Raw genomic sequence first — 25085 nt, forward strand, 5'->3', positions numbered from 1 at the left:
TCAACAGCGTGCTAAGCCGATGAGCTGAGTTCCTCGGCATTTACGAATATGGGAGATTCTGCCCTGTAGGGTCTGACTGTTGTTTGTGGTGAGGGGTCACGCGCCTGCAGGCAGCACACAGGTGAATCAGCTGGACGAACCCAGCCTCGTCCACCCCTCGTGGCCACCGCCCAGATCCAGACAAAGGAGGCTGCCAGCTCCCAGCCGGCAGCCCCAAGCCCTCCCCCAGGAGCTGCCCTCTCCCTCCATGGGCCCCGCCGCCCGGCAGCTGCAGCCTCTAAAGGTAGAGGGTTGGAAGGAGCAACAGAGAACCTGATGCATTTCATGTTGCTATTTTTTTTTTTGCAGGGAAACCTGACAATAAAACACACATTTATTACCAAATAGTTTCCTACAGATACTACAGAGACAGACTCTGCAGCAGGGACCCGGTGAGGCCCACCCAGACTCGCTTCATGGGGTCCCCGGGGACAGACAGACAGAGGGCTGCACACGCCCTGCCCTCCAGACGCACTCACCACAGTCCAGCTCCTCCGGGGTGATGGTGGCCACGGACCGGCCCTGGATGCGCCTGGGATACTCACAGGTGGCCGCGGCCTGCGCGTTTCCTGACCGCGCGTAGCCCTTCAGCAGGTCTGCCAGCCACAGGATCTCACAGTCACAGCGAAGCGCGTTGGAGTCCAGGCGCCTGCACGGAGGAGGCTGTGGGTGAGGACATGAAACGCGGACGCGCAGGGCTGACCCAGCCCAGAGGGACCCGCGGTGCGGGGGCTGCAGACGACGGAATCTGAGCGGGTCCTGCCTGACCAGGACCCAACCCAGCAGGACCCACACTCGGCAGAACCAGAGCCGGGGAGCAGGGAGCCCAAGCGACACTGTAAAGGGTGGTGCTGAGTGATCAAAGGCGTGAGATGCAGGGTGGAAGGAGGACCGACGTGGGCTGGCGGAGTTGGCGCAGGACGAGAGCCTGCGTGAGACGGACAATGCGGGAATCCCCAAACAAAGCACCACCCCCGCCACCCGCCGTCTTCCAGGATTATCTCATGTGACCCTGACACCCCTGAGGGGCACCTCTCAGGGGCTGAATGATCCTGCAAGCCCCCAGGGAGGGGGCCCGTGACGGTGGACTCAACCCTCCCAACAAGAGGAATAGACAAGGTGTCGCCTCTGCCCTCGGGACGATGGCTGTTTATGTGGCAAACCCCAAGGTGAGGGGTCTAACGTGTGGACCAGAAACCACGGCTGCCTGACCTGACACATGCTGGCAAGAGGCCGGAAACCAGCTCTGCTCAGACCAGAGGAGGCAGCTGCAGGCCGGCCACGCTGGGCAGGGGCCCCCCCGGGACCAGAGCCAGGGGCCTGCCCGCAGGCATCCACTCAGCTCCCCCAACGGGCCAGGGCTTCCTGGAGGCAAGCCCAACATCAGACCTCCCGCCTGCATCTCTCTGAGGCTGGCTCGGGGTGGCAGGAGCGGCAGGTAGGGCTGGCCCCTCTCCAGATGGTCAGCTGAGTGTGGCTGGCGGGGTCTACAGGGCTTCACGCAGACCCGCCAGAGCTCCCCCCGCCTCGGGGACCTGCCCGGTGCCTGCTGGCCCCTCAGCCCCGCTGGGAAAACCCCAGGACCTCTGTGCTTAGGACGGGCCCCAGGGACAGAGGGTGGGCAGGCGGGCCCAAGTGGGTGACACTGGCCGGAAGCCCCCAGCTGCACGCTCCCTCAGCCATCCCGGGGTTGGGGGACCTTGATGGGGCCAAGAAGTCTGAGGTGTCGCAGATGGGCAGAGGCCACGAAGCAGACGCACGGCAGAAAGAAGGCAGGGACAGAGCCCTGCCGGCCTGTTCTGGTCTCAAGGAGGCCCCGTCTGCCCTGACTGTCCAGGTAATGCCTGGCAACCTCGTTCCTGCTCTCTTATCTGTTGAAGAGGCAGCAGTTATCTTATCTGCCACCTAGCTTGACATTTGGCTAGAGATTTATCTTCTTAATACTAAAGAAAAAGACTGTAAATAGTGAGGAAAGCTTGTGCCTTATTCACTGAGGAGAAAAACAAAAGTTCACTCTGGGTCCAGGCTCGGCAATCTGACTCTTCTGTCTCTCTCTTAAGTCTAGTTCATTGTTCACACTTAGTAATACCTAACTGAGAAACAATGGCCTTCAAGACCTCAGAGAAAAACACACAGAAGACGTGAGACAGCGTCTTCCACCAGCACCAGAACACCTCAGTTCTGTCAGAACACCTCAGTTCTGTCAGAACACCTCGGTTCTGTCATCGGTCCTGTCAGAACACCTCAGTTCTGTCACCGGTTCTGTTAGAATTCCTCAGTTCTGTCATCAGTTCTGTCAGAACACCTTGGTTCTATCATCAGTTATTTCAGAACAGCTCGGTTCTGTCATCAGTTCTGTCAGAACACTTTGGTTCTATCATCAGTTCTGTCAGAACACCTCGGTTCTGTCAGAACACCTCGGTTCTGTCATCAGTTCTGTCAGAACACCTTGGTTCTATCATCAGTTCTGTCAGAACAGCTCGGTTCTGTCAGAACACCTCAGTTCTGTCAGAACACCTTGGTTCTGTCATCAGTTCTGTCAGAACAGCTCGGTTCTGTCAGAACACCTCAGTTCTGTCAGAACACCTCGGTTCTGTCATCGGTTCTGTCAGAACAGCTCGGTTCTGTCGTCGGTTCTGTCAGAACACCTCAGTTCTGTCAGAACACCTTGGTTCTGTCATCAGTTCTGTCAGAACACCTCGGTTCTGTCATCGGTTCTGTCAGAAGTGATCAGTGTGAAGATAGCTTCTTTTCAGAGATCTGAAAATGGACAGAATTCAGCTGTGTGCACGCCTAAAGAAAAGGAATGGAATACAGCTTAGAGATTCTTTCTAGGCCGATTTTATTTCCACCAGTAAAATATGTTAACACGGAATTAAAAACTAATTTGAAGAATTTAAAATTGATTTTTAAAAAAGTCTTACTTGCCTAGTGTGTTAGCCTGAGGCCACATTTCCTGAGTCAGCTAGGCCCGGGTTGTGGCTCTGATGGTTTAATCCACCCTCCCTTCCTAAGTCACATCCAGAATGGGATGAAATCCTCGAAATACCCCGTGAATAGGGAGGTAAATGAAAAGCATGGAGAAGCCGTCTTTGCTGGAAAGACAGCATAAAGGTCAGTATACTTACAATCTTTTCATAGATTCCAAGTGATTAAATGTCCCTGGAACCAAATGTGTAATTCGGTTGTTATGTAAAAACCTGTTGAAAGAGATAATAAACCAAAGAGATTCTTTAAAATACTTCTTAGACATGTAGCAAAGAGTAAACGCAGTCAAATAAATCAGCCTTTAAAGAGTATCTCCATGACTGCCTTTGTTTAATACAAATGAACTTGAGAACAACGCTATTGAGTAGAGAAAATAACTACATTTCCCCCCATCTTATCACTACTCCCACTCCTGGACTGTCAGGGGAGCAGCACAGATTCCCTGCTGAGATATCGCAGAGTTTGACAGGTGAGGTGCTCTTTCTGTTACAGGGGAAGGGCCGAGTCGGGAGCCCCAGAACCGTGGGTGGAGAAGGGGACCAGGAGGCAGAGAGGACTTACAGCCGCTCCAGCTTTGGCAGATGCTGAAATGACTCTGGGTCCAAAGTTTCTATCTGATTGAAGTGCAGGTATCTAGAGAAGTTTTCAAAAAAGGGGACAAGAAACAAGTTGTAAGCAATTCTGTGTTTCTACAGAGCTAGAGTTTCGCTGAACACATGTTTTCTCTAAGTCATTTGAATCCACACATCAATAGATAACTCTCTAGAGCGCCTACATTGTATGCAGATCAAATGAAGTCATCTAGCAGGAAGGTTCAAGACCACGGAGAACTGGGCGCAGACTTTAAGTGGCGGACGGAGCGGTGCGAGGAAGGGTCTGGCTCACCCACCGGGCCTCTTCCCCACTCATGGGGGTGGGACCAGGGATGCCCAGCTCCACAGACACGGACCTTTCTAGAAAACCCAACAGAATCTTCACCTCACCACACACGCAGCTATGTGAACGCCTTCGGTCCAACCATCTAACTCACAGGTGGATTTAGGAGCCTAACGGACACTTCAAAGGGACGCTGGGGACAATGTTTCTCAGCTGCAGAAACAACGACCACACAGATAACAGAAGAAACTGCCCGAGTTAAGTGAACACTGCACCTCCTCAGATGTCCTTGGGCTAATTACACAGAGCCTCAGAGCTCAGACGCTGTCCATGTAAGATGAGTCCTTGCTTTCTATGAAGGACACGGTTTCCGTAAAACTAAGTTCTGGTTTTCCTGAATACTGCTCTTCTCGCTGTGAAACCTGGAGGGTTCTCCCCTCAGAAGAACGGCTAAGTCACCTTCTGATGGCTGTCTGCACAGGGGCCCCTCCTGACACCCCGGCCGGCCGGGGTCTGCTCTCCCTGGGCCAAACGCTGGGAAGACACGCAGGGACCGCGCGGGTGCCCGGCTGCTGGGCCACCTCCCCCCGGCAGCCTGGTGGGGCTGGGCTGTGCCCAGCACCCTACTCGCCTGCGAGGGGGCCTCAGGGCAGGGTGGCCGGGCAGGAGCAGGAGGAGAGCTCTGTCCTGACTACGGAGGATGCGCGCGCCCAGCAGTCAGTGTGGGCGGCCCAGCCGGGCTGATCGGTGGCCCGCCTGCCGGTCAGGCCAGGATGAGTCCTGGGAGAGGACAACGGGGAAGAGAAGGCATGACATGGCAGCTGCGACCTGATGCTGGGTTTAAAAACCCACAAGCCGGCCCCGCAGGCGGCCAGACGTGGGTGCTGCCTCGAGGCCACCCCCCTGACAGAGAGGAAATGGGCCCAGAGAGGAGAGGGGGCCCACACGGCTCAGTGCCTGACACCAGCCTGCAGGCTCCAGGGAGCCCGGGGCGGCTCCAACAGAGGGGCAGAGAGCAGCCCGAAGGACACCAGGCAGCCGGCGACCTCAGGCCGCAGCCCCTCAAGAGGTTCCCCGCTCTGCGTGTGCACCAGCTCCACGGCCTTGCCCAGCCCGGGAGCGGGGCGGGGGGCCACATCAGTGAGGCCCTCTTGCATAAGCCTTGCCCAGGCCAGGAGCGGGGTGGGGAGCGTGTGCACACAGCCCATTAGTGAGACCCCCTCCTTGGCCTCGCCCAGCCCGGGAGCAGGACAGGGGGCATGTGCACACCTCCCATTAGTGAGGCCCCCCCCCAATTGATTCACTCAAAGTCTAAACACTCGCACCAGCCTGCCCCCCTCCTTCAAGGCCTGAGAGGGCAGAGATGCTGGGCAGACAGGGCCTCGGCCTCCTCCGACCCCCACCCCGCACCAGCCCCGCCTCCAGCCGAGCACAAGCTCCCGCAGGGTGTGGAGGCCCCAGGGGTGGGCACTCATGGGTGGCGGACCTGAGCCTGCTCTCCCTGGGGACACGCCCCTTCTCCCTCGCGGGTGGGCCCGGGTCCGAGCCGTCTCTTTACCCCCAAGTCTCAGCAGCAGAGACCACCGCCCAGCGCCTCCCCGGGGTCTGCAGGACGCGCCCCAAGTCCTCAAGGCCTTAGTTGCAAGCATCCACTCAGACCTCACCTCAGGGGGTGCCGCTCCCTTCCCTCCCCATTCCGCCCTGACTGGGGCTCTGTTTTCCTCCAAAACAACCCGGCTCACTCCCTCAACCCCAAGGCAGGAGGCTCCTGAGAGCAAGTCTCGCCCAGCCCCGACCCCTTCACACCAAGAGGGACTCGGGGACACGCTCCCGGGGAGCCTCCCTCCCCCGCGTCTCTCCAGACGCCCACGGGTCCCTGCAATGGTCTGGCCTCTGTGCACGCAGCCCTCAGGCCAACCTCCCCCAGTCCAGTCCACGCTGAGCACAGCAGGCCGGGAAAGCAGCTTTCAGCCGAATAAATAAACAGGTATTTAAGCACGAGCCCAGCGTGTGCTTCGGAAGCTCCTGCTTTGGGTGAGGCCTCCCCAGTTCCGCCTCGAGGTCTCTGGGGAAGCTTCTGTGTCCTGCCAACCGACAAAACACCAAAAACATCCTGCTCCACTGCGGCATCGCGGGACGAAACTGCCTGGCACATGGTGAGTCCAGCCCAGTGAGGGACAGCCCAGCGCTGGCCAAGGAATAAGCAGGTCAGAGAAACGCCTCTAACCGGGAGCTCTGCTTAAAATGGACAGGCTGACTTCACAGCAGACCAGGACTTCATACGAGGCCCCATAAACGGCATCCGGTGTTCCCTAACTGGAAACACATGGAGGAAAGTTTATTTTCTCCAAAATAATGATGTCATGAGCGAGGGAAGTAGCCTCGACGTGCAGATTCACAAACAGGAAATGCTGCACAAGGACGACTGCCTCCTTGTCCCCACTTCTCCCCAAAAGACCTCCAGCTGCTCAGACCTGTTTGCGAGGCTGTCTCGACCACGGAGCGGCAGAGGTCAGCTGGTGTCACTGGCCCTTGTCTGGGAACGCAGGGCCCAGGGCGCGAGCGGAGGGAGCACCACGGCTTTGTGGTCTGCATGCAACACCCGTGTCCCCCCGCACAGACATGCATCGTGCAGGCAGCAGACGGGGCCCGTGCTCCGGGCGAGAGGTGAGGGGCAAGTGAAGTCCAAGACACCCAGAGCAGGGGGCACTTACAGTTGCTCAAGAGAGGCAAGCCCCTTGAAGGCCTGCCGGTCAATCGCCTGGATCTCATTCTTGTACAGATAGCTGAAACAAGAAACATGGGGTCAGCACGCGCCAGGCTGCAACAAGAAACACGGGGTTAACACGCGCCACGCCGGCACTTGGAGGGCGACGAGACTGCCGCTCGGGCCTGGAGACCGTGTGAGGACACCAACAGAACGCTTGCACAGTTAGGAGAGCTCCTCCAAGGGGGCTCCTCTCTCTTTATCCAGGGAAAACCTCCTACTGGAGACGTCAGACCACCACACCGCAGACGCACGGATTGCTGGCGGGCAGTTATGAACGGCTGACAGAGCACATGCTTCAGAGCCTGAAGAAAATAAAATTTCCTGACAAACAGGTACAAGGCACTGAAAGTAAGGCTCTGGGACTGACACCGATGCAGTTTCAAATGTGTGCATGTGTGCTCAGTCCTGCCTGACTCTTCACGACCCCGTGGACTGTAGTCTGCCAGGCTCCTCTGTCCATGGCATTCTCCAGGCAAGAATACTGTGGTGGGTGCCCTCCTCCAGGGGATTGTCCCAACCCAGGGGTCAAACCTGCATCTCCTGCATCAGCAGGCGGATTCTTTACCACTGAGCCACCTGGGAAGCCCACGTTCAAACGCCCAGAAATAATCTAGGGAATAGAAATTATAAAGACTAAATTCGTCTGGACCTAGTCATCCACTCAAATCCCATTCTTCTAAAACAGAAGCAACCAAGGCTGATCGGAAGAACCAGGCAACGGGCTGGTGCCTATTTCTATATGGCCTGCAGGCTAAGAACGGTTCTTATGTTTTTAAATGACTGAACATTTTCAAAGAAGAATATTTGGTGACACATGAAAATCATGTGAGATTCAAATCTGTGTCCGAAATGCAGCTGTGTTGGCCCAGGGCCACACGACCTCACTTATGGTCACCTGTGGCTGACACCATGCTCCCTGGAAACTGACCCCTGTGGTTCTCAAGGCCTCAAGTGTGTGCTGTCCGGTCCTTGCCAGGAGTCTGCCAGCTCCATAAGGGGCTCATTGAGGATGAAGACATTCACACCAAAGCGTCCAATTCCCCAACCCTGCAAACCCATGTGTGCTGAGTCTGCCCGTCTGCCCAGGACCTCAGAACACGTCTCTACTGTGACCACCTAAATGCAGACATGGAGACACCTGTCCCGGGCGCCCCTCCACTGCTGCTGCGGGTAGACGGATGATCAAATCCCACACGTCCCTGCAGAGTAACTCGGGCAGGCCTCGCTCTGCACTCTCCCTGATGGACGATCAAATCCCACACGTCCCTGCAGAGTAACTCGGGCAGGCCCTGCTCTGCACTCTCCCTGATGGACGATCAAATCCCACATGTCCCTGCAGAGTAACTCAGGCAGGCCCCTCTGCACACTCCATGGCTGGGCTGCTGCCTGTCCCCCCACCTGGCGAGGAGCACCACTCTGGCTCAGTCCTTCACTCCCAGGACGTGCTCTCCCTGAATGACGTCTGTGCGGGGAATCCAGCGGGACTGGGGCTGCAGTCCTCCTAGGCGCCCTCCCCTCTCACTGGGCACCCATCTGCGGAGGCCACGTCACAAGGAGCTGCAAGCCTGAACCTAAACCAGCTAGAAGGCCCCGAATCGGAGGCCTGGTGCCAGCAGGGCCTGGCAGGACGTGGCTTCTCCAGGTTGGGGACTTGAATCCCCGGGCTGCCACGGAACGCTGATTCTTAAATAAGAACGCAGGCTTCTCTGCCTGTTTCTTCCTGTGCAAAACGGAGGGAATAGCAGTAGCGCCTTATAGCACGGGGCCCCAAGCTCTGGGATCAGATGTCTGATGATCTGGGGTGGAGCTGATGCAATAATAATCGAAATAAACAGCACGATAAACGTGACGCACTTGAATCATTCCTGAAACCACCCCCACCCCCATCCGAGTAAATACTGTCTTCCACAAAACCGGTCCCTAGTGCCAAAAAAGCTGGGGACTGCGGTCTTCCCGGGTCAATCACTGAAATTCCACAAACACTCAGAAGCTCTGTATCACGGCCCCACACAAGATGACTCCTGTCTGGGTCTGAGTGATTTCTCCTCTTGCAACTCCTATAGGAGGTAAGTCTGAAGGGAGGTTTCTGCACCCACTTCTTAAAAACAAATTAAAACAAAAAAAATCAAAAGCAAAGCAAAATGTCAACACGAACATCACCTTGCATGAACTTCAAAAAGATGAGAGTAAAGAAATCCTTTCAAAGAACATGAGCAACAGCTGAACCACTGCATGTTGGTAAAGACATCAGGGATAATCCATTTTTCCCAAGAATAACTGGGTATTGATCATGAGCTAATAAGAAACCATAAACAATTCTCTACTTCATCACAAAGTTTACCCTTTGACTATGAGTTCTATCTCAAGGGTTCATTTCATCAGGAGGAAATCTTAGCGCAGGGGAAGCTTATTCCTTACCCAGAAGTCACTGGAGTTCCAGCAGGTAACGAACACTCACCAATTAAATAAACACCAAGGATGAAATATGTACTTATATGCAGAGTACAGCATGAGAAACGCTGGGCTGAAGGAAGCACAAGCTGGAATCAAGATTGCCAGGAGAAATATCAAGAACCTCAGATTTGCAGATGACACCACCCTTATGGCAGAAAGTGAAGAGGAACTGAAAAGCCTCTTGATGAAAGTGAAAGAGGAGAGTGAAAAAGTTGGCTTAAAACTCAACATTCAGAAAACTAAGATCATGGCATCTGGTTCTATCACTTCATGGCAAATACAAGGGGAAACACTGGAAACAGTGGCAGATTTTACTTTTGTGGGCTTCAAAATCACTGCAGATGGTGACTGCAGCCATGCAATTAAGACGCTTACTCCTTGGAAGGAAAGTTATGACCAACCTAGACAGCATATTAAAAAGCAGAGCCATTACTTTGCCAACAAAGGTCCATCTAGTCAAGGCTATGGTTTTTCCAGTAGTCACGTATGGATGTGAAAGTTGGACTATAAAGAAAGCTGAGCACCAAAGAATTGATACTATTGAACTGTGGTGTTGGAAAAGACTCTTGAGAGTCCCTTGGACTGCAAGGAGATCCAACCAGTCCACCCTAAAGGAGATCAGTCCTGGGTGTTCATTGGAAGGACTGATGTTGAAGCTGAAATTCCAATCCTTTGGCCACCTGATGTGAAGAGCTGACTCACTGGAAAAGACCCTGATGCTGGGAAAGATTGAGGGCGGGAGGAGAAGGGGACGACAGAGGATGAAATGGTAGGATGGCATCACCGACTCAATGGATGTGGGTTTGGGTGGACTCCGGGAGTTGGTGATGGACAGGGAGGCCTGGCATGCTGCAGTTCATGGGGTCGCAAAGAGTCGGACACGACTGAGTGACTGAACTAAGGATGAAATAATCAATTCTGAAAGCTTCTTAAACATTCACACTGCATGTTGCCCAGTTTCCTAGGTCAGTGCCTGTCAAGATGGACCCTAGTGATGAGGTCCAGGGAGTTGGGGGAGGAGGCAGGAACCCCAGGAGCTGGACGGTGGGGTCACGGGACCCTTTCCCACCACCGCCTCCCGTTACCGCCAAACACCACTCAGCCCACCCTTGGGGACCCCGGGACCCGCCGCTGTGGGCGGCTCAGATGCCCTCGGGTTGGAGATGGGGAAAGGTTGACATGTGGACACCTGAGGAGGAATCCCGCCAACAGACGAGGATCAAAAATATTATTTCTAAAAATTATCTTAACTGAAAAATGGAGTGTCCCAAATTGCTTAATAGGAAACGCATTCAGAGAGTAAATAAGGTGCTCCTGGGTAATTCCAGCCCCAAAAGTTTAAAAATTAAAAAATAAAAAAGACTAAACTTGTACACACACTGCAAATACTGGCGATTAGTTAACGGACTCTGCCTCTGCTTTCTCTGGAGCTTGTGCTGTGCTGGGCTGAGTCACTCAGTCGTGTCCGACTCTCTGCGACCCCACGGACTGCAGCCCACCAGGCTCCTCTGTCCATGGGGATTCTCTAGGAAGGATGCTGGAGTGGGTAGCATGCCCTGCTCCAGGGGATCTTCCCCACCCAGGGGTCGAACCCGAGTCTCCCGCATTGCAAGAGGATTCTTTACCGTCTGAGTCACCAGGTAAGCCCAACTGGAACGGGTAGCCTAACCCTTCTCCAGGGGATCTTCCCGACCCAGGAATCAAACTAGTGTCTCCTGCATTGTAGGCGGATTCTTTACCAGCTGAGCTACCAGGGAAGCCCCTTCAGGATATTACACTGCTTTAAAATCAAAAACCAAAACATAAGTAAGCAGATGAAAACTCAAGAATAAATAGGAGGACTCTCCCTCATTTTAAAAATGAGCAGCAAGGCTTAGTGTGAACCCTGCTAATGAAAAATTAACATACTACCACTAAAGTGAGAGAAAACTGTGTAAACACAACACTTTAAGAAGCTTTGTGGAGGAAAATGCATTTAATAAAGAATTAATGTTACATCTTAATCACCAGCACTCTCTCATCTAAACTTAACAGGACCGAAGACACCCAGGTTCACACGAATTACAAATTTTCCCAAAATCACTGACATAAATCCCTCATTAGAATGACTCTAGCTGAACAGTTATCTAAAGTCCTAAAACTGAGAATAATTTCCTCAAAGCACATGACACTCACTTCTCATCTGTTAGAACCAGCAATGTGCCCAGGGTTTTGTTAAAGTTTTCAACTTCAGAAAAAGGGCCTGTGAAAGTACTGAACCAAGTGGGTCATTTTCTAACTGCAAAACTGACTTCAACAAGCAAATGTTTTCAATGCTAATAAACTCATTAATTCAAATCAATTCTTAAAAGGGAAATAAACTTTACATAAAAATAAGAGACGAAATCACTCCGCGAAGATGGGAAAGTTATTCACGAATTAGTGACATTCCAAAGGGATTCGTCATTTCCAGGTTCCACAGCCCACAGCTGAAGACAACCCAAAACTGCCCTGAAAGCGCAGACCCAGAGAACATGCGTCAGCTGCTCACAGCAGCAGCTGCAAGGCTCCACAGGGGTTACCGCTACCAGACAGGGATTTTCAGAACTGCAGTTTTTAATTGTATCCAATCGATTTACTTAAGGCTTAGCAGATAAACACTAGAATTCACACAGAGCAGCACCTGACCCTGTAACAACTCACTTAAAAAATTCCAGCCAAAATTTCACTCACCTTCTGAAAACAAAACCTCTTTTTCACTTGAATGTATTTGCAATAATTCATAACAGTACGGAATTTTGCTCAATGATTAAACAGTCCAAATACAGACAACAGACTCTGGTGTAGAAAACTGGTCACTACTTACAGGTATTTCAGATTCTCCAAGTCTTCAAATGACCCACCGGGTATGCTCTTGATCTGATTATTGTTGAGAAGCCTGTGAAAAAACGTTCCAGTAAGAATTTCAAACAACGACACTTCTGAATTGTCTTGCGGAGGTCGTTTCCACTGCCCTAGAGAAGGTCACACAAGGATTAAGCCACAGGCCTTAACACTGACACTCGCTAAATGCAGACCGACACAACCAAGCGCAGCGTGGCTGCAGCAGGTCGGCGTCCACACCCGCACACACGGGCGGCTCCGCGTGCCGTGGGGCCGCGATCCCCTCGCTCCTGCACAGAGACTGCGCCCTCTCTGCGTCTCTCCCGTCCCCCCCCAGCCAGCTGGGAGGCCCCCGTGGAGGTGCAGGGCGTCCTCAAGGGGGTCTCTCTCCAGGGAGCCTTTTCACAGTGAGGGGCAGAGCCACACGTGCCCCCACCAAGCTCACAGCCCCCAGGCCCGGCACGGACCGGTCACCTGGGGGAGAGCCAGAACCCCCTCCCACGGCGCTCAGCACAGCCCGCGGCGGCCTGGAGTCGGGCCCCATCCCTCTGTCTCCCCCAGGGGTCTAAACACTGGGACGCGGACGGACGGCACCCCACCCCCGCCGGGGTCCGTGGGGGCTCGGGGGCGGGGGGGAGGGCTGTCCCTGTCAGCTTGCCGGGAGGCGTGGCCAGCACAGGTGTGGACGGGTTCACAGCTGTCAGTCGGGAAGACAGGGACGAAGGCCACCAGTCTGGACCCACAGACACCTCCGTGTGCAAACCCCTCTGGCAGGCTCGGCCTCTTCCGCTCAGCCACGCCCGCCCTCCCTCCGCAGGTGATGGGGGACCCCAAGCACTTGGGATCTGCCCACAGGGGAAAGCGGCGATGGTCTTTGCATCTTTTTCTACCAGTTCCCAGGACAATGTCTGGACTTACAATGTGTTCAGGTTTCTCAGCCCCCTGAAAGCCCCCGGCTGGATCTCTCTGATTCTGTTAAAGCGAAGATCCCTGTGAAGAAACGAGAAATGGATTATTTACAGAGAGAAATCTGCCATTGTCACTAGTTTTGTGTCACCTTTAAACATTCAGTTTCCAAACAGTGATAAGGCATTTAAGAAATTAAATCTCCGAATTCAATCCTTGGCTGAATCAGCTCTGGGAAAAGACTGATAAAGACACAAATATTTGTCTGAATGACAGGTGGACCTGCTCACATTACAGTTTGTTTAAAAGGTAACTGCAGGGAGATGTTGGCGTTCAGCTGTTAAGTCATGTCCGTCTCTTTGCGACCCCACGGACTGCAGCACATCAGGCTTCCCTTACTTCACCGTCTCTTGGAGGTCACTCAGATTCATGTCCATTGAGTCAGTGATGCTGTCCTCTTCTCCTTACGCCATCAATTTTTCCCAGCATCAGGGTCTTTTCCAGTGAGTTCGCTCTTCGAATCAGGTGGCCAAAGTATTGGAGTTTCAGCTTCAGCATCAGTCCTTCCAATGAACACCCAGGACTGATCTCCTTTAGGATGGACTGGTTGGATCTCCTTGCAGTCCAAGGGACTCTCAAGAGTCTTCTCCAACACCACAGTTCAAAAGCACCAATTCTTTGGCACTCAGCCTCCTTTATGGTCCAACTCTCACATCCATACATGGCTACTGGAAAAACCATAGCTTTGACTGTATGGACCTTTGTCAGCAAAATGATGTCTTTGCTTTCTAATATGCTGTCGAGGTTTGTCATAGCTTTCAAGGAGCAAGCATCTTAATTTCATGCAATGTTGATTCAGTTTGTGAGTTTGTGAGCCTGGTACCTCGTAAGATGTACTCTGCATACAAGTTAAATAAACAGGGTGACAATACACAGCCTTGTTGTACTCCTCTCCCAATTCTGAACCAATCTGTTGCTTCATGGAAGGTTCTAACTGCTCCTTCTTGACCTGCATACAGGTTTCTCAGGAGTCAGGTAAGGTGGTCTGGTATTCCCATCTCTTTAAGAATCTTCCACAGTTTGCTGTGATCTACACAGTCAAAGGCTTTCATGCAGTCAACGAAGCTGATTTTTTTTGGAATTACCTTGCTTTCTCTATGATCCAGTGAATGTTGGCAATTTGACCTCTGATTCTTCTGCCTTTTCTTAACCCAACCATACATCTGAAGTTCTCAGTTCATGTACTACCGAAGCCTGGCTTGAAGGATTTTATTTAAATTTAAGGAAAATTGCTTTACAATATTGTGTTGGTTTTTGCCATACATAACGTGAACCAGCCATAGGTAGCTTGAAGGATGTTGAGCATAATCTTGCCAGCATGTGAAATGAGTGCAACTGTATGGAAATTTGAACATTCTTTGGCATTGCCTTTCCTTGGGACTGGAATGAAAACCAACCTTTCCCAGTCCTTTTCCAGCCCCGTGGCCACTGCTGAGTTTTCCAAATTTGCTGACATACTGACTGCAGCGATTGAACAGCATCATCTTGAAGGATCTTAAGTAGCTCAGCTGGACAGATAAGAGGTCCCTTTAGACCCATCCACCCACCCCCACCAGCCCATGGGAATGCTCAGGTCTCAGTGTTCAGACAACCAACAGGACCGATTTTCAGGGACTAGAGAAGGGAGTCGCCCGCGGGCAGGCGTGGAGACACACGGTTCCTCCTGTAACTTCCGAGCTGGAACTGGCTCCTCTAGGAAGGGGTCTGGCCCCAACACTCAGAGTCACAGAGCTCACTCAGCGAGTGAACTGGAAATGAGGCTATTTCACATGTACCTCTCAGCATGTGAAATAAATGCACGAGTAGAACAGAGGCTAGACCGAGGACCCGAGAGATCATGGCCCCAGGCAGGAGCCGGCGGGCAGTAGCAGATGCCAACGCAGAGCGGCCAGGGCTGGGCCTGGGGCCGTGTGAGGTACAGCAGGTCTGCTAAGCCGCCTGTTCCCACCCTTCTCCAGCCTGAATTAAAAATCTATCAATTGAACAAGCATGCCAGTCCCTGGAAATGAGACACAAAGACCCCTTTCTTTACCAAAGAGTCTTAGAAACATGAAAATTCCTTACTCACTGGTTTCACCTCTTCCATCACAGTCCAACAGGGATTATTAAGGCTTGGATAGTGTCCCCCAAAATTCACATGTTGATGCCAGACTCCCGGGGCCTGAGACTTGACCTTATTTGGAGAAGGCGTCCTTACAGGGGTGACCAAGTTAAAGTGAGGTCACTGAGGTGGCCCTGCTCCAAGGCAGCTGGTGTCCTTGCAGACCGGCTCGGGGAAGGCCAAGGACTGCGGCGGATCTCCAGCACCAGGGGCCTGGCTCAGGGCCCCTCCAGGGCTGCAGATGGGCCAGCCTTGACCTTGGGTGCACGCCTCTGGGACAGCAAAAGAAGGCTCCAGTCTAAGCCCTGTTCCTCCCCTTCACGGGTGCTCGTTAGGACGGCCACAAGGACTCACAGGACTCTCCTGTGATATTGGCTGAGCCTGTCCAGCACTCATAATCTTTGCAGGAATCTAATCAGTTCAGTTCTATAGCTGTAACTGGTTACGGAAGGGGTTCTAGTTCACAGCGGGATAAGAGCCTTCTGGCAAAGTGTTTGAATCCCTGAAACCGCCTGTGTCCACGCTGGGCAGCGGGTGAAGCGCCCTGCCTGCGGGTGTGCAGTTCCCTGACTTTGGGTCAAGTTCTCGGGACCCAGGCAACCACGGTCAGCACAGACCCGCTCCCAAGCTTAGGCTCCGTGATGACCCTGTCACCACCGACACGCTCCCCAGGAGCCCCCTTCCACTGCACAGACAGCCTTGCACTTTAATAAACGGTAATTCACACTCATGTTCAGACCAGCACGGGCGGCTCCCTGGGGAGCAGCTCCCCGGGACCCCAGCCTTCCCTGAGGTTCCCATGTTCCTCTTGCCGTCACCTGGTTCCATCCGCCAGAAGCTCAGCGTGGTCCTTGGCAGCCCTGCCCCAGGCCCCGATCCCAGGGCAGTGTCAGGAGGCCCCAGCATCCTCCAGAGAAGTTACAGCACAGATTCTACCTCCTCCGCCATGGACACTTGGCCAGACCCGACTCCTCCAATCTGAGCCCCGAGAGCCCGGCCGAGTCTGCGAACCAGACCTGGGATCCGACTCGTCCATGACTGCCCAGCCCATCAGGCCCACCCTGCCCGCAGCCCGCAGCCCTCCTGAGGCCCAGGCCACGTTCAGCCGCCTGACCAGGCCTGCAGACACAGCCCCGTAAGGGGACTGTGCAGGGCAGCCGCTCCCGGTGCATCACATAACCAGCTTTACTGTCTCTAACTGATCAATTTAATTGTTCAGTTTTGGCCTCGACGGGTGCAGGCCGTCTCTAGCTGTGGGGAGCGGGGGCGCTCTCTGGTTTGGAGCTCACACTTCCTGCGTGGGGGCGTCTCCTGTTGAGGGGCTCGGCTTCGGCAGCGGGGGCTAGGCTCTGCAGTCCCGCAGGCGGGCACTGGGGCTCCAGCAGCTGAGCCATGGTGGACGTGGCTGTCTGCAGCACGTGGAATCTCCCCAGACCAGGGATCAGCCCCGGGTTCCCCGCCCTGGCAGCGGGATCCTGACCCACTGGGCCACCAAGGCAGTCCTGCAGCCAGCGTTAACGCCTGTTTCCGTCTTCTCCATCACAGAAAGGGTGAAGGTGTTTGTGGTTAACCATCAGAGGCGGTGCGTCCCAACCCTGCCCCTTCACACAGCTCACCTCCTCCCCTGTGGAGACTGCGCTTCCTCAGCCTCCCACTGATCCTTTTTGAAGATACAAGCAAGAATGTGGGTCTACCTCCCTCCCTTTCTTGCACAAAAGGCTGCTTGCTGAGAACACGGTTTTCTTCAAGGGACAAATCTCAGAGCTCTGGACGTGCTCTGGACACGCCCCCACGTCCTTTAGGGAGTGACTGCGACCTGTGCCCAGCACCCCCTCCTCCCTCCCCAACTCCGAGCTGTCCCCAGCAACACACGGACCTACTGGTCCCCACCAACCAACCCATCAGTCCCTACAGACCCATCTGACCCATCCGTCCCCACTGACTCACTTCCCACTGACCCATCAGTTCCCACTGCCCCATCACTTCCCACTGACCCATCAGTTCCCGCTGACCCACCGGTTCCCACGGACCTATCAGTTCCCACTGACCCATCCCTTCACGAGTGGCCCATCGCTTCCCGACGGGCTCACAGACTCAAGTCGTCACTGATGTCTTCATAGGGCTGACTCCTAGAGGAGCTGCTACGCTGAAGGATAAACACGCGTCCTGACAGCTGACATCCATGCACTTGCTAAGCGCCCGTCACTCCACAAACACTCAGGGCCCACACACCCCGTGTGCCACGGGAGCCCGGCCTCAGAATCTACCCAATGTCTCGGGAGCCCTCAGGGTCCAGACCTGGGCTCTGCCCCCAGCAGGACGCAGAGCAGCCAGGGCCCCAGGAGCCTGGGGACCAGGCGTCTGAGGGCAGCGGCACCACCGGGGCGGGGGGCAGGGACCCCCAGAGCGGGGGAGGGCAGCACTGGCAGAAGGTCAGGGCAGCCTGCGGACTGTGGCGGCAGGTGTACCCTCCAAGCACAGGTCCCCAGCCTCTGCACGGGTGCGCCCCTGGCCCTGGACGCGGCAGCAGGATCCGGTGCGTGGCCGGGGACGCAGGGATCGCGGCGTGGCCGGGGACGCAGGGATCGGGGCGTGGCCGGGGACGCAGGGATCGGGGCGTGGCCGGGGACGCAGGGATCAGGGCGTGGCCGGGGACGCAGGGTTCCATGCGCCGCCGGGGACGCAGTCCCAAAGCCCTACCCTGCGCACCCAGGCGCATGCTCCTGGCCTTAGACTTCTCCCGGGACCAGATCTGTGTCAAGGGCTCGCTGATCCCCGCAGAAGTGTGTCACCGACAGGTGCAACAGGCACCCACTCTCCTTCCGTACCCAACTTACTCAAACTTAAAAACACAAAGGGGACCCCCTGGTGGTCCAGTGGTTAAGACTCCGGCTTTTACTGTTGAGAAAACAGGTTCCATCCCTGGTCTGGGAGCTAAGCTCCCACAAGCCTTGCAGCACAGCCAAAAAGAAAAAAAAAAAAGAAAAAATCAACCAAGTAAAATAAACAAATCAACAAAAACAGCAGTGCAGGTCAGCAAAGGAAAAAGCAGCGTCTGCAGGTGGAGCTCACGCGGGTCCGGGGCAGAGGCTGCAGGCAGACAAGCGTTGAGAAGGGCGGCAGGGGCGGAAGGGACACTTGTGCCCGTCACAGGGGACCGTCCTGCTGGGGGGGGGGGGGTGCTGGACACGCCACCTCTGAGGGACCAGGGCACGCGCGGACATGGGGCGGTTCAGTGTCCCCTGCACCACGAGACGGGCGGTCCCTCCCAAGCACCCAGGACACATGTCTCAGCCCCACACTTGTTAAAACCCGCTTCACTCTCAGAGATGGAGCCGTCCCAGGCCGGGGAGTTCTGGCTAACCAGGCGCCCACCCTTGTCCCTCTGGCTGTGGTACAAGGTGACCCACGGCCGACCCTGAAGCGGACGGGCGCAGTCACAGAGGCTGGGGGTGTCCAGCCAGCGGGGCAAAAGGCCAGGCTGCCGGGTCTGCTCTTTCCTTACCCTAACATGCGGACTTCTGCAAAACACAGAGAGCCTTGTCTGACGTGGGAGCAGTGTCTGTCTGCGGGGACAGCGCCGTGTTTCTGGGGGACAGAGAGGCCTCGCGGGGTCAGCTGTGCAGATGGCGGGGCATGTCCAGGGCACCAGAGGACATGCAGGCCCTTCCCCAACAGGACCCGCGGGGCAAGGGGGCGTGGCCCCAGTGGAATTGTACCCCCCGAGGGCTGGTGCTTCCCACCAAGAGGGCAGGTGTTGGAGTCTCTGCTGACTGTCACCCAGGGCATGGCCCCCTGGAGCCCGCCCAGGGGTGGGCAACGTGCAGGCCCCCGGGGGTGACCAGGGCAGACCCCTCCGTCCGCAGGAAGAGCTCTGAGTTTCCTGCCGCGTCCGCTCTCCATCTGGAACCTCAGCTCCCAGGAAAAGGCCGCGTGGACAGGGGTGGGACACGTATGCGGGACGCGGCTTGCTGAGTCCCATCTCTGTTGTCTCCCCGTCCAGAATTTAAGCTCAGGAAACAAGGGCCCCTCTCTCAGCTCACGGGCACAGAACTCGCTCGGGGAGCGGTGTGGTGAGGGGGCTCCCTCAGCTCTGCTGACGGACGGACGGCCTCCTGGAAGGACCCAGGACGGACCCCGAGCCGCCACCGCCTCCTGGCGGACAGGCCCTCCTGCAGGGCCTCCCACCTGAGGACGCTAGGCTAACACGGGGCTCGGAGCTCTGACGAGACGGCAGCCCCTTCAACAAGGAGACAGATGCCCTGCTTGGGGCACAGATGCCCTGCTTGGGGCAGGGTCCCCACCTGCTGTGCCCACCACTCCAGCTCAGCGTCCTGAAGGCGGGACCCGAATCAGGTCAACTCCTGAGAAAACCGATCAATCCCGCCAAGTTTGGTTCACCGGGTAATATCTATGAACACAGAGCAAGGCAAAAAGCCACGGTTTTCTTCTGACTGAGAATTCTGAAAAACACTGAGAGAATGATTCAAAGCGCAGGACAGAAAACTACTTCAAAAGAAAACTGACTTTGGGAAAGAAACCGAGGTACTGATTCATTCACAGAAGAGACATACATAAACGGTGCTTGTTCTGGTTTGGCCTTAACTTCCCAGCAGCTAAAAAGAGCCAACAGGAGGAGCTGAGAGCGTTTCAGCGAACTGGGGGGAGAGGAGAGCTCACACGGTGGGGAAGACCCCAGTCTCCACCTGCCGGCCTGCGAGGACCACAGGGGCAGCAAACGCCTCCGTCACCCTGAAAATATCCCTGATCCTGACGACCCAGGGCGGTTCTAGAGACGGGGCCTCTGGGAACAGCCCTCGGCAACTAAAAAAAAAGAGTCCGAGAGAGTGGACACTCCAGCTCCGCAGCCGCCCCGGAGCCAGCAGGGAGTTCACTGTTCAGATGTGGACCAGCTCCATCATCAGACTTGCCTCTGCACTCAGATGGTTGTGTCATTTGTTACGAGTCTCCGTGGTATCACCGTCACCGGGCCCCCAGTAAGCACGCGCGTGGACCAACCCCAGCCCAGACCAAGCCCCTCCCACCCCGGGACGCGGGGAGGCCCCTGATGAAGGCGCACCTGCCGGGCTCAGGAGCCCGCCTCCTCCTGGCAGAGCTGGGCCCTCAGCTGCCCCTTGCAGACCCCACGCCGGGCACTTCCACGGCCAAGGCCCACAGGACGGGTGTGCCTGACTCTCCCCCGAGAGGCCAGGCAGAAAGATGCTTGGGTGTAGGCCCACGTGGTCTCCATGGCGACCCCTACACTCAGCCACACAGCCAGGGCGGAGCCGAAGAGAGGGGCCTGGTCTGATAGCGCACACCTGTGTTCACGCACCAGGGTCTGCAACTACGACATCGGGAAACATCACTCTTCTGACTGTTTTCAACCATTTGAAAAAATGCAAGAGGCCTCCCCGGTGGCTCAGTGGTGAAGAATCCCCTTGCCAACGCTGGAGACACGAGTTCAGTCCCTGTTGGGAGAAGCCCGCGTGCCACGCGGCGACTAAGCGCGTGCGCCAGGACTCCTGCGCCTGCGCTCCAGATTCTGGGAGACGCAAACGCTGAAGCCAGGACGCCCTGGACACTGGGCTCCACAAGGAGACGCCATCGCAGCGAGAAGTCCGCACACGGCAACTAAAGATCTAGCACGGCCAAAAACAAATCAATCAATTTATTTTAAAAAAACGTGCAATCCAAGGTTCACAGGACACTAAAAGTGCCGGCCAGCCACGGGTGCGGGGTCTGCAGTCTGTGGTGATGGCCCAGGAGATGAACCGTCCTGGGGCCTCACTGTCGGGACCTGTTCTCAGGCCTCATGCAAACGCGAATCCTAACCCCCCACCCTAACCCCCCACCGCCTCACAAAGGAACAGAACGCGTCTGCTGATTCACGCACGTCAGTCCTCTGGAAAAACGCCCAAGCTTCTCCCACGGCTGTTTGAAAATGAAATGAGTATTTCTCCTGTTTTCCAGACCCAAACTGGCCGGGCCGTCTACCAGAGACTTTCCCAGGGCCCTGTCGTCGCGTCCCCAGGAAGCCCCCTGAGCAGGGTGAAGCCAAGGACAGTGTGTGATCAGGGGAAGCACCCCCGCCCCCGCCCCGTCTCCCGGCGCATGGCGAGCTGGAGCAGCGGCTGCAGGACCGTGAAATCCGGGCTGCCCAGCTCAGCGAGTCGGAGCAAACACGGCGGCCCGACGTCCTCCTGATTAGGAACAGCCCAGCGAGCAGAGCGCAAGGCCGGTTCCCAGCAGAGCCACGCCAGCTCCGCCCAGGCGTGGGAAGCGGGCTCCGCTGTGCCGGGGGCGGACGGTCCTCCTGCCGTCCTCCTGCCGCGAAAACAGGGGCGGGAGAGGCGTCTCCCCAGGGAGGAACTCGCCGTGGCGCCCTGCAGGGTCTCGTCAACCCTGTGGAAGCCCGAGTCTGCAGGGCTGAAGACAGGGGGCGGGCGGTGGGGCTGGGTGCAGGTCTCGGGCCCTCCTGGGCTGCAGGCTGGGCTGTGTGGTTTCAGCCCCCTGAAGAGCCGTCCAGGGCTCATCCAGGCCCCGTGTGGGAGACAGTGGGGTCTGTGAGCAGGTGTGCACACGGTGTCCACAGGCACACCTCCAACAGCCCCAGGGGTCCCAACAGCCAGGCTCGGGTCCCCCGGTGTCCCAGTCGGGCAGCAGCAGGGACACTGCCCAGGGAACGCACAGGTGTTCAGGTCTGAATCTCCACCCTGCTCTCAGCTGGACCAAACCCTGGCCTCTCTGGTCCGAGGTTTGCTCCTCACTGAGTAAGGGGACCACACTGCTCCCGTGAGCGTGGGGCCAGCCAAGCTGGAGAGCGGCCGCTGATGTGATGGGGGGGCAGGCCACAGAAGGACGCCCGCAGACAGGGACAGGCCACGTCTGCCGCACGTGTGGGAGCCTGCATTTCACACTGAGAGGAGAGGCGCAGAGAAGGGTGCTCACCAGCCTGGAACCGTCACACAGCCCAGCCGGGCAGCCCAGGAGGGCCTCAGGCCTCCTCCTCCACACTGACCACGTGTCCCTGAGACCCTCCTTCCTGGCCCAGCCTGCCAGCCCCCAGCAATGCAGCCTGAAGCCATCCGAGAGTGAGTGTGAGTGAGTGTGTGTGTGTGTAGAGAAACCCTCCTTCCATCAGAGAGAGAGAGAGAGAGAGTGTGTGTGTGTGTGTGTGGAGAAACCCTCCTTCCATCAGAGAGAGAGAGAGAGTGTGTGTGTGTGTGTGTGTGTGTGTGTGTGTGTAGAGAAACCCTCCTTCCATCAGAGAGAGAGAGAGAGTGTGTGTGTGTGTGTGTGTGTGTGTGGAGAGAGACCGGGAATGTGTGTGTGTGGGGTGTGTGTGTGTAGAGAAACCCTCCTTCCATCAGAGAGAGAGAGAGAGAGTGTGTGTGTGTGTGTGTGTGTGTGGAGAGAGACCGGGACTGTGTGTGTGTGTGTGTGTGTGTAGAGAGACCGGGAATGTGTGTGTGTGGGGTGTGTGTGTGTAGAGAAACCCTCCTTCCATCAGAGAGAGAGAGAGTGTGTGTGTGTGTGTGTGTGTGTGGAGAGAGACCGGGACTGTGTGTGTGTGTGTGTGTGTGTGTGTGTGTGTAGAGAGACCGGGAATGTGTGTGTGTGGGGGGGGTGTGTGTGTGTGTGTGGAGAGAGACTGGGAATGTGTGTGTGTGGGGTGTGTTTGTGTGTGTGTGGAGAGAGACCGGGACTGTGTGTGTGTGTGTGTGTGGAGAGAGACCGGGAATGTGTGTGTGTGGGGTGTGTGTGTGTGTGTGTGTGTGTGTGGAGAGAGACCGGGACTCTGTGTGTGTGTGTGTGTGTGTGTGGAGAGAGACCGGGACTGATCACCACTAAGGGCACACTTATTGTGGACTGAGGCCGGCAGGTCCACAATCTGCAGGCAGGCTGGTGGGCTGGACGCGCAGGGAAGGGCCACTGTCTGCCCCAAGGCCCAGCTTGCTTCTCTTCCCCGAAGTCCTTCAGCTCTCGGGAGGAGGCCTCCCTGCACCGTGGAGGGCACTCCAGGTCTCTCCAAGGTCCTGCCGTACATATCCATCTTCTCTAAAAGCATTTTCACAGAAGCCTCTAGGGTAACACTTGACCCGCATCTGGGAACTGCGTCTCAGGCAGGACACCAGCACAGCACAGGCACCCGGGCGTGAGAGGCAGCCCGCTGGCTGCGACAAGCGTGATCACTCACACACGTGAACGGGTGAGGCTGTTCCCACAGAGACAGCCAGACGCGCCTTTGAGTTCAGCAAAGTAAACGGATCCATCGTGTTATTCCACTGGGCGCTCACCCGACACTTGGCTGACCGGCAAGCGGACAGTCACGGGCCCCAGCACGGACCAGGCCCGGGAAGGGGATTTCTGGTTCCACCACACAGGCTGACCTTCGCCTGCTGTTGCAGTTAACATCACGGAGGAAACGGACCAAACAGGGAATCAACAAATCCTGGCACCAAGCGGTTACCCTCCACCCAGAGCCTTTGAGAACATCTCACCCAGGAGGCTTCCTGCACACACAGATCTTCGGTCTTCAGGAAAACAGGACACGCAACCCCAGACAGTTACTGAATGACCACACACTTTAGGGAGCAAAGAGGTCATCTCATCAGTCAGGAAACAGCACAGGCCAACAGAAGAGCGGGGCTAAGGAAACCCAAGAGGACTCAGAAGGGCTGGGTCTGACGTGAGTCATCGGGAAGGGTTCTGAGGGAGGGGCATGCAAAGGAACCGGCCTCAGGCGAGGCGGTCCCTCCCGGAACCTGTCTGCGGTCTCAGCCCGGGACCCTCCAGTCTCAGCCCGGGGACCTCCAGTCTCAGCCCGGGGACCTCCAGTCTCAGGGGACCTTCCAGTCTCAGCCCGGGACCCTCCAGTCTCAGGGGACCCTCCAGTCTCAGGGGACCCTCCAGTCTCAGCCGAGGACCCTCCAGTCTCAGGGGACCCTCCAGTCTCAGCCCGGGGACCTCCAGTCTCAGGGGACCCTCCAGTCTCAGCCGGGGACACTCCAGTCTCAGGGGACCCTCCAGTCTCAGGGGACCTTCCAGTCTCAGCCCGGGACCCTCCAGTCTCAGGGGACCCTCCAGTCTCAGGGGACCTTCCAGTCTCAGCCCGGGACCCTCCAGTCTCAGGGGACCCTCCAGTCTCAGCCCCGGGACCTCCAGTCTCAGGGGACCCTCCAGTCTCAGGGGACCCTCCAGTCTCAGCCGGGGACCCTCCAGTCTCAGCCGAGGACCCTCCAGTCTCGGGGACCCTCCAGTCTCAGCCGAGGACCCTCCAGTCTCGGGGACCCTCCAGTCTCAGGGGACCTTCCAGTCTCAGCCGGCGACCCTCCAGTCTCAGGGGACCCTCCATTCTCAGCCGGGGACCCTCCAGTCTCAGGGGACCCTCCAGTCTCAGCCGAGGACCCTCCAGTCTCAGGGGACCCTCCAGTCTCAGCCCGGGGACCTCCAGTCTCAGGGGACCCTCCAGTCTCAGCCGAGGACCCTCCAGTCTCAGGGGACCCTCCGGTTTCAGCCCGGGGATCACGATGCCAGCCTGACCCGCCACACTGGCCTCTCCTTGGCAGGAATGCTGGCCTAGTCCTCCCAGTGCACTGATGTTCAGACTTCTCACCGTCTCACAGTCCTTCTCAGTGAAAAACCGAGAAGCTTTAATGCAGCGCCAACTGTATACAAAGAACTGGGTTATCTCAGCACCAGGATCCTTAAAAGAACTAAGAAAATAATCACTCTGATCATTTTCCGTTGGGTTTCCTTCTCTCCAGACCTAGTTGAGCAAGGCCACCAGCACAGAGCTCTGAAAAACTGCAGAAAATGAGAGAGCTTCTCTGGGGCTGAGAAAAGTAACAAGGAAGTTGGACTTTAAAGTCAGTGCATCCGCGCTTAGGAGGAAAGAGAGCTGGGTCTAAGATGTCTTCCCTGGCTGTCTCCTTTCTATAACCTTCCGCTGGGCTTCCAATCCCACCCCTGAGCCGGGGGAATGGGGGTGGAAGTGGGGGAGGACTGGGGACAGATCTGTGTTGA

The 25085-nt window shown here is 56.2% G+C and overlaps 1 protein-coding gene across 3 annotated transcripts in view; it reads right to left on the minus strand.

Annotated features, from left to right (window-relative positions):
• PXDN (peroxidasin) overlaps window positions 1-25085 on the minus strand; it is a 65358-nt gene that overhangs the window by 26760 nt on the left and 13513 nt on the right. For 2 of the 3 annotated variants that reach the window (XR_006345773.1, XM_043927230.1), the window contains exons 2-7: window positions 12908-12979; window positions 11973-12044; window positions 6618-6689; window positions 3589-3660; window positions 3168-3239; window positions 519-688 (exon numbers count right to left, since the gene is read on the minus strand). Coding sequence is in view for 2 of the 3 variants with exons in the window: in XM_043927230.1 (XP_043783165.1) it covers window positions 519-688; window positions 3168-3239; window positions 3589-3660; window positions 6618-6689; window positions 11973-12044; window positions 12908-12979 (530 nt within the window). In the remaining variant the exon portion in view is untranslated. The remainder of the gene's footprint in view (window positions 1-518; window positions 689-3167; window positions 3240-3588; window positions 3661-6617; window positions 6690-11972; window positions 12045-12907; window positions 12980-25085) is intronic. The other variant, XM_043927231.1, reaches the window with a different exon arrangement.

This window comes from Cervus elaphus, chromosome 16 (genome assembly GCF_910594005.1).
Source record: "Cervus elaphus chromosome 16, mCerEla1.1, whole genome shotgun sequence".
Taxonomy (NCBI): Eukaryota; Metazoa; Chordata; class Mammalia; order Artiodactyla; family Cervidae; genus Cervus; species Cervus elaphus.